Genomic DNA, 10,062 nt, shown 5'->3' on the forward strand with positions numbered 1-10,062 from the left:
TATTCATATCAGACACGATATCTATTTAATGAAATAAATCAGCAACGGCATCTTTTTTGTCATAATCTAATAATTCGAGAAAATTTAATTCAAGTAAAAAATTATATTGAAATTGCAATAAATGAAAACAATTAATTTTTTGTTGTTTCTACTTGAATAAAATTTTTTTATTCCGAAACATTTTGTCAATTTGTAATTCAAATATCTGTTATTTTGTAATAAGATTAAAAGGTATATAATTGTTATGTAGCAAGTAAATTGGTAAACAAATAAATTAATTAATGAATAAAAATATTAATTTATATGTCTACAGTGGACGGAAAAACTTACGTCTGAAAAATTAAATATAAATCAAATTTCTAGTCTTTTTAATCGTGATTATATTGTATTAATAAAGAGTACTTGAATGAATTTTTTCCTTGCAATTCGTACATCAAAAGAGATTAATCTTTTCCGCATATCATTATTCACATTTATTAGTATAAATTATTATAGTTTTAATTAGTAAAATACGTTTTGAAACTAAAAGCCATTCAAGTTTCTAGGATATCTGAGGTGAATCATTTAACGATCATATTATTATTTTAGAAAATCTTTATTCGTTAGTAATACAGAACGTTTTTAAAGTATGTTCGGCTGCATTCGTAGAAATAAAAAATTAATCAGAAAAAAATTAATCAAGGAAAAATGATGAGTTCGAATCTCACATTTTTGTTTTAAATGCTATGAAGTATGGAATACAATAGTTGTTTTGCAAATGTTATTTGCAATGAGACAAAAAATTTATATTATTCGCCGTAATCTGTATACAGACTAAAATGTCTTTCTCAGTTGCCTTGTTAATAAATGCATATAGTTTAATCTATAGTGTAAGGAAACCAAATTTCGAGCCGGTTTTCCACACTACATGGCAGAAGAAAATTGCCACTTCAAAATCTCAAAATATAATAAAAACATATGTACTACATTTAAGTACAAGCGAGTGATAAAAACACATTTCTTGGACAATAAAATTCGATTTTAAAAATTCGCAAATATTATAGTGCACTGTGTGCAAACCAACAATATGATATAATTCCGAGCAAAATGAACGGATGTTCATAGTACTGTTGTCAGTTGTTTAGTAAAAATTTTCCAGCAATATGTAGCACTTGATAACTGAGATCGGCTGGTAGGCGAAATTAGGCGCGAGAATGAATTTCGGATTCCTTACACTATTCATTATCAATCATACAATTTATACTAGTATAAATATTTTCGTACAATTTTATATATTTTAAAATTTCATGTTTTTTTTTTAATTACTCGGCCAAATAATCAATTACGATTATTGCTGCGGTTGTTCGTGTTGCGATCTTTATCGAATTTATCAAGTATATCGAGATGTCGGAAAGAACCAACGTTAGATTGAGACGTGGATGCAGCTCTGCCATTCTCTATGGAGCTCGCGCTGTTGTTGCTGCTTTTTGCAACTTTAACGGGTTTCGTTAACGCGAAAATGTTCACGACGAATTTCAACTCGGCCACTAGCGCTTCCCGCGGTGTGATCTGTATAAAAGATAATAATTGAGTTTTTCTTTAGCATGTCGCAGATATAATAGCGGTATAACTAACTTGTTACATTTAACACTGGCATGTAACAAATAGCATAAAATCTACGTGCTAGGTATTTTGTTTCGTAATTTATTTGCAGTAGAAAAAGGAGAATTATAATTTTTATATTGCATTAAAATTTTAAAAATAATTTTTCTTGTTAGGAGAAATAGAATTAATTAATTTTATTTATATTTGTTACAAAATTAATAGTAAACAAGGTAAAATAAAAGCTTTACCTTCTCTCTCACAGCGACTTTGCGTATATTCCATAGGAATTCGCAAATGGCGATAAAGACTGAAGCAGCGCAACCTAACATTAGAACCATGAATACACCACCGACGCTTGCCAATCCTAATTCAGCTGAGTTAGTACTCTTATCCGCTTCATTTTCTTTGCACTTTCCTCCACCTCTTTCTATCCACCATTTCTTTTTTATTTCTTGCAATGTACCACTCTCTGCCAGCGCCAGGATCGCATTATTAATCTTTGTCCTGTACGGAGAATCTGCGGAAAGTGCAAAAAAATTATTTATATAAGGATAAAGAAGTGAAAAGGTATTGGTTATGAGAAATAATATTACTGCGTGGCATAGCAATGCCGTAGCCTTTGTTATCAATGAGCCCGCCAATTTTCATTATTTCACATTTGCGCTCCATTTCGTATTCGATTGTAGTGGATTCCATGAGAAAGGCATATTGTCGTTTGCCATTAATAACTCGATCGATACCTGGAACGTATTATGATTGAGATTAAATACATCTGAGAAACAAAAGGAGAAATCTAAGAAGAAAAATTTGTTTTGCCAAATAATGTAATCTGTCTTTTGGAGAAAGAATATTTTTCATATCTTCTTTATACGTGCATATTCGATTTTGGAATTACTCACCTTCTTCATTACTTTTAGTGAATACGCTCGGCTTTATGTCTGTCATTGTAGCATACATTCGTTTGTACGTCGAATAATTCGAATCCTGAGATTAGACAATGTAGAGTCAGAAATTTAAGTATTTAAATTGAGCCGAAAAATATGTCGGTAATTAAACTGTTAACATACTTTAAAAAATGTCGCTGTTGCACCACCCTCGAGTGCACCGTATTTGATTTTCGTCTGCTTTGCCAAATCCTCAACGTTTTTAATAGGTGCTTCCATTTTGCTCACAGTAAGAAAGGCGGCTAGATTTGCCGTATACGAGCTGATCATAATCAGGGTAAAGAACCACCACATGCTGCTAAGCATACGAATTGATGGTGCTCTGAAATCGATTTATTTCAATTTTGTATATATTAGTTTGAAACTTGAAAAGAATTAACATAAATGTTAGCAATAATATTTTTTGAAGCTTACTTGGGCAGTATATCTGATCCCTGTTGCATAAGAGAACCGATAGTGAGCCACAAGGAATTTTTCAAATTAAAGTTATTTTCAAGTTCTTTGGAATCTGCATTGCATGGATGCGGATTGTTCCACTCGCTAGGTGCCATTCTTTACACAAAAAATACGTTTATATATTTTTATCAAAATTATTGTTACATTTTATTTAAGAAATCTTACCTTGCCTGAAGAAATAACATTATCGATACAGCGAGGTAAGCAGTAGCCATATAAATCCATACTGTATTAGAAAATGGATGCAAGAATGAATATGGATCCAATGGTTTTTCTTCCGGTTTCGTGAAGACAATACTGATTCCTAATTTATATAACATATTAGAATGCTGCCGTAAATTGATATATAAAATAAAACTTAACCGTTTTATTATGATTTACTTTGTTTTTATAATATATTAATATTTTTTACATCTTTAGAATATGAGTAAATAATATAGTATTTTTAATATTCAATATTGTTACCTAAATTCATAAAAGGTAGGCTGAAATCCACGGCAGTCTTGCGCTGGTACGTTATTGTTAAATCACATATAGCAAAATCAGTTTCCTGTAAAAATAATTTTTAAGAAATAATAAAAGATTCTGGAAAAGTTGAGTAAAATCAAATAGACGTATTTTTATTTATTTTTATGATAATTACGGAAATTCAAAATTTGGAGTAATCATATACATATAAATGTTTTTCAAGTAAATTTTAAATAAAAGATGGATTTTACACATTTTTGTCGTATATTTGGTAAACAAATTTTTTTAAATCTAAATTAAAGTTGACAAAGGAAGATGGTAAAAATAAATTTATTTAGAACAAATTTCCGTTTGTGCAAACAGTGTACAAATATAATACGTTTTATATACATGATTCACAACCAGACTTGGGATATTTTTTCTAATTGTTTAATGTTTAAAATTGTATAGAAGAAAAAAATGCTGATGTTCAGAGATAAAAAAGAATTTAATTTAGAAAAAAATTATAAGTTAAAGTTAATGTGTTTTACAAAATAACTACAATTAAGTTAAAAGTTATTAATTACTTAATTTTTAACTAATTAAATATTATCCAACCTTGTCCATAACGCGCTTGATTAGACCATTCCATGTCTTTTTTTTCTCGTCATACTTTCCATGCTGATTATCAGGTACGATTTCGAATTCGTAATCAAATTCTGCAATTTTTGCGATTTTCTCGATCAAATCAATGCAGTAACCTTCGTAGTATTTTGAACCAATTAATGTTCCTTGCATTGAAGCATTAGTCACTTCCATTACGTAGGGTGGGCCCTAAATCGTGGAACGAAATTATTATGTTTCTAAAGATATTTGTATAATTTATTGTAAATTAGCCAACTAAAGAAGAAAATAAAAAGGAAATACCTAAGGAGAAAGGAAGAAAAAATACTAAAGGGACGACACACACACACGCACACACACACGCATGCGCTTGCGCGAGTGTACGCACGCATACGCGTGAAAATAATAAATAACTTAAAAAATAAGCCATTAAAAATGTTCTTAAAAAAGGTTTAACATCTGTTTTCTCATAATTTATGTAAAGAACTATTAAGCACTTAATGTAAAATTATTGGCATATAATATTGTATTCATTTACTTATTTTCTTTCTGGTTATAGATATTTTTTGGAGCTATATAATATAACTACGTCTAACACTCTATCTCACTCTTTGCCTCTTTTCTTCCCTACTTGCCTCTTTTTTTCTCTTTCTCTCTCTCTCTCTCTCTTTTCCTCTTGTAATTTACGGCTCACATAATAATCTTCCAAGATATTAAAATTTTGCTGATAGCTAATGGGTGAATATGAATAGGTGACGTATGATCTTAATGTAAGAGCTGAATTAATGTGTTAAATAATAATACGAACTGTTTTGACGCTGATCTTGAATGTCCTGTTTTTCATAGATTCAGAAAAATAATTTTCTTGCTCCTTCTTGATATTCATGATTTGCAGAGCGCCGGATTTCCAAACACTGGTTTGTACCGGAATCGGATGTTGAAAGCTGAGAATATATATATTAAAATCAGTTCTGTGACCGTACTTGTTGATGTTCATAGTACCCGTAATCTTTCCCCTGTTCGAAATCTGTGTAAAAACACAAAAAAAATTATTTTGTTACGTTGAAAATAATTAAGGAAAATTAATATGATCATTTGAGTTATATTTGGACATAATAAGTATTCGCTTAATTCGTTGTTGTGTCACACATCGCATTCACAATAAATTTAATGTGATGTTTGTTAAATAATTTTGGGTATATAGGCCGGTATTCATCTTCGGTTTTTATATTTAAGATCCGACTTAAGTAATCTTTTATGGTGTCATTAATCAGTTTTTTTAACTATTTACAAAAATGTGGGGAAATCTCCATTACTTCTGATCAAATTACTTTTCTGCATGCCTTAACACTGATTCGAATTATCGCTTTTTAATTATATAAGATAAAGAGAAAGTACTATTACCTCTCGCATAATGCTGGTAATATTAAGTCCTGCTTGATATCTTTTATTATTGGTACAAGACAGTGGTACAGGATCAATGAATATAGATTTTTTGTCATTAATTCTTCTCGCATTCAGAGTCTCTATTGCTTTATAAAGCAAAAATACTGCGTCGTAGAGAACCGCTGAATTTAACTATATAAAAATTATATTTGAAATTAAACTAATTAATTTTATTTTATTATAAATTATTCAATTAATTGTTAATATAAAATATTTTAATTCAACATGAAATGTGAAACATACGTTGATCTATCTATTATAATTAATATTTTCTTTTCTTAAGTGCTTGCATAATAAAATATCAAATATTTTAGTCTTTTCTATATGTAATACTTGTTTATATTTAGAAAAAGTAATATTTTCTTTTTATTATAGTTTCATTGTTAAATTGAATGGCATTGTTGCGATTATTAATTAAAGCGAGTTTATTTGCATTTGTTTGCACTTGCTCAGTCTCGATCGGACTTGATGCAAGTACTTAAGAATTAAATATATTCGATAAAAGTATGTCAACTTTTAAGATTGTGTCATGATCAATATTGTCATATCGTGTTTACTGCTGGTTGTTAAAAATTGTCAAATAAATACCCAAGCAATTCCGTATTTGTCTTCCATCGTCTCTCTCAAGCTGAATCCAGTGATATTAACAGTACTTAGATTTCGCATGTCGAGAATAGGTAACTTGGATGAATCCTATAATATTAATGGAAACATTATTTTAGAAATTATTTATGGTTTTTATTTTCTAAAAAATTTAATAATGCATTACGCTTTATCTGTTCTATTTAATTTTCCTAATTATCTAAATGTATCATTAAAAGTTCATTGTTTTCTTATGCCTATAAAATAAATCACGTTGAAAAGTACCATTTCATTGAGATTAAGCCAATGATATACAATACCAAGTACGTTAGGATGAAGTAACAATAGTCCGATAGCAATCTGACTTCCTTCGCTTGACTGAGAACTTTCATGATTTTCTCCGGTTCGACATCAATAATTACATTACATATTCCCAAAGAGCGTATCTCTTTGAGCATCGAGCGATGATCCGATCCTTCGTTCAACTGCCTAACCGTATGTGTAACTGGATTATTTCTATCTCCTTTTATTGTCAAAACCTTCTGAAGGCGTGACAATCCCTCGTTAGTTTCATAAATCGCTGCGAAGTTTTGCCATTTTGTTGTAACGATGATGTTTTCGATGATGTCGGCGATAGCCTGTACAGTTTTATTGGTAAAACAAAGAATACATTACAAATATAACTACAATAAAATTATGATTTAATTTGCATTTTAAAAGCGCAGACTACGATCCTGGCTGAGACAATATTTTTTGCAACAAATACAGTATTTAGGGGAGATTACAATAGGTGCTTATTAGCATTAGTTTTATTAAATTGACAATAGTTCAATATTACGATATTAGTATTTTTGTTTTGCTTGGGAATCGCGTTTTAAGCTTGAGAATAACAGCATGCAATTTTGAAGAACTAGAAAATTACATTCAAAATGTATTATTAAGCACTAAGATTAACTAAGACCATTCATTGGCCTCATATAGATTCTAATTGTGTTATGCGTTCGAGCCGATTAATTGCGGATATACGCATAGAAATTACAAATGGAAAAATAAATTGATTTGCTACTCGCACTATTAAACGTATTTTTCAAGATCCTGTTATTTTGACTTGCCATAATCTAGGAAATTGCGCGTCATCTGGCTGCAAAATGCTTCTTTTATGTAGCGACTGACCGTGCTAAGTTGCTCACTGGCAGGGAATATGTTTATGGTCATTGGTGACGGAATCCTTTTTTTCATATTTTTCTCTTCCAATCCTTCGTTTTCTCGCCAAACATACTCGATGTGCGGTATATGAAATCGCGCAGCAATACTCGCAACTATTCCACGAGTATGCCGACTTGTAGGCCCGAAAATGGCTGCCACACCTTGCTCAAGAAGATTGCAAGCTACATGGAAAACAATTTCGAACAAGTAAATCTACAATCTAAAATTAGGATAAACGTTCAGTGTATAAAGCCTTTTTTATTTTTTCTAATTTGCACGTATTTATTTTTTACTGTAAACAATGCTCTTATCTTTTTTTTCTTACAGTGTTTGAATTGTTTATACATTATAATTATAAAGTTTTAAACAAATTTTTAAATTTCTGTACTTGAGATTGAATTAAAATAAAAAAGTTGAAGAAAATACTTCATATTTAGAATTATTAAAAATCAAATTTGTCGATAATATAGCATAATCATCATTCGGAACAATTGGGTTTTTTTTATTCACGAACTTACCAGCTTTAGCAGTCTTAAAGCTGTCGGTATTAGCATCGACGTATTCAATGGCGGCGACAAGTTTGAATGCGGATGCAAAGTTTTCATATTTTGTATCACTAATTGCCCTTTGAAATATTTTTTGGAGATCTTCATCGCCTTTATGAAAGATTGCCCCTAAAAACATTAATAAGCGTATTAATAAAAAATTTAACTTTTTGTAACGTGTTAAAATATAGTATCAAAATTAATGATATGTTCATTGTTATAATAAATACAAAACTAATTTTGAAGTAAGAGTCTCACAAATAAAAGTTCTGCTCTAAATAAATTATTATTATTATTATTTTATTTTTTTCTTCAATAAATATTAAAATAGTAATTGTTGTAATATAATGAGACATTTAATTTTTAAATATGTTGAATTATAAATGAATAGGTTTGTAATCACTGATGACTAATGATAAACTGAAATAAGAAATCAATATATAATCACAATTAATATTCGTAATTTGCGAATTATTATTAAATATTTGTACTTAAATAATAGCTAATATTGGCTGATGACTACGCATGAATTTTCATTTTACATTACGTATGTCGGATCAATATTAAGTACCAAGTGTATGTGAACATCGTTAAAAATATTTCTCTTGCGTGACTTTATGAACATGGTTGTATTATCTTGCGCAGAATTCATTATTGTTGAATGAACTTTATGTCTAAAATTATTCCGGTATATATTTGCTTATATACTTTTATCAATATATTATTTTTTAATACAGTTTTTTCATTTATGTTTTATGTTGTATAGTAATTTTGATATTAATTTGTCGTGAAGAAGACGAAAGAAAGATAATTGATAATTTAATTGGATTATTTTTTTTTATTTTAATTTATATATATGAGGGTTGTTAAATAGAATATTATATTAAAATGCTTCTTACATTTATATGGCATCAGTATAGATTATTTCAATCTCCGCTTACTAATTCTATTATTAAGTGATTCGAACATAAGCAAGATTTTAACACCTAAGCCTTATGTTTTCGAAAATTTATTATTTTTCAAGAATGATTATGTATTGCTTACCGATTTTTATTCGTCGCGTGATGCCGTGGATGGGTGTTGCCAGTGCTAACAAAACGAGTGGAATCAATAACAGGCACTGTCGTGGAATCATTTTGATCATTTTAATGAATAATCTGTAAAGCACATTAGTGAGTTTACTGGGTGCGAGATATGTTGTGTGTGTTAAAAAACAATCATATTACGCGATTTCTAATATTCGTGTATATCCGTATGTCATGCATTTTGTACTGCAATATTATGAAGAATAAACGTATAAGTGCTAGAAATGCGTAGGGGGAAGGTTTTGGATTATTTATCGTACGCAGGTAATTCTTGTTTTCTTTTTCCTTCGGATGGCATAAACTAGTTTTTTATTTCTTTAGTTTTTTTAAGTTTAGTAATTGTCAATGATTTTTTCTTTACGTGCATAACATTATACATAGTGACAGCGTATTGTTTGTAACATTAATATCGAATGACAAATGTAGATATTAGTATGCAAACAATGTAAATAAGAGTTAACTTCTATTTGAAATCTTTTTTAAAAGTAGATTGTACTTGGGGTTATAGCTGTAGATCTATTAAAATTAAAGTGGCTTTTGAAAATATTTGATTGAGCATGATTTAGTTAAAATTCTTTATATTAAATTAAAAATTTTTAATTATAAATAACTAAATTAAAATGTTAAAATCAAAATTGAAAATTTTATTGTTTTAAACTATTAAAATAGATTGTATATACTAATAATTTTATTAATTTTACCTCAACATTTACGTGTGTTAGTAACCATATTCTTTTATTTCGATGCAGTTCAGGCACTTTTAATTGAAATATACTATGATTTGAACTTTGTTCGATAAAAACTTGTCGAAGTTTCAATCAAGTAACAGGGAAGAGAAAACTAATGGATCGAGAAACTGTATTCGAAGGTCTGTGTTTAATGTCGTCGTACCATACACTGATCTAAATTTGGATCTGAAGCATTCTTATATACGTTTAGCTTCGTGTCACGCGTTTTGAGAACCATGTTGTAGCGACTACGTTGCACATACTTTCAGTAATGATAATTTATATTTCTATTTATATTTAAAGAAATATGTTCATAAATAAATTAAAATTATGTAGATATATCAGGCATCACATCTATTTAATCAGTTAAATTAATAACAATATCTTTTTTATTGTAATTTAGTAATTTGAGAAA

General features: G+C 29.1%; 1 protein-coding gene across 1 annotated transcript; it reads right to left on the reverse strand.

Annotated features, from left to right (window-relative positions):
- Nucleotides 1-576: 576 nt before the first annotated feature.
- On the reverse strand, nt 577-9,818 carry LOC105203789 (glutamate receptor ionotropic, kainate 2). Its single transcript, XM_011172691.3, has 17 exons — nt 9,621-9,818; nt 8,879-8,991; nt 7,808-7,963; nt 7,257-7,471; nt 6,404-6,721; nt 6,090-6,194; nt 5,460-5,633; nt 4,864-5,082; nt 4,050-4,265; nt 3,450-3,534; nt 3,150-3,288; nt 2,943-3,080; nt 2,652-2,850; nt 2,484-2,568; nt 2,178-2,324; nt 1,833-2,101; nt 577-1,548 (listed from the first exon to the last, which is right to left on the reverse strand). Exons 1-17 carry the CDS (start codon nt 9,626-9,628, stop codon nt 1,318-1,320), a joined length of 2,817 nt encoding a protein of 938 aa, XP_011170993.1. The 5' UTR covers nt 9,629-9,818; the 3' UTR covers nt 577-1,317.
- Nucleotides 9,819-10,062: the final 244 nt, after the last annotated feature.

The sequence above is a fragment of the Solenopsis invicta genome, chromosome 6, assembly GCF_016802725.1.
Source record: "Solenopsis invicta isolate M01_SB chromosome 6, UNIL_Sinv_3.0, whole genome shotgun sequence".
NCBI lineage: Eukaryota > Metazoa > Arthropoda > Insecta > Hymenoptera > Formicidae > Solenopsis > Solenopsis invicta.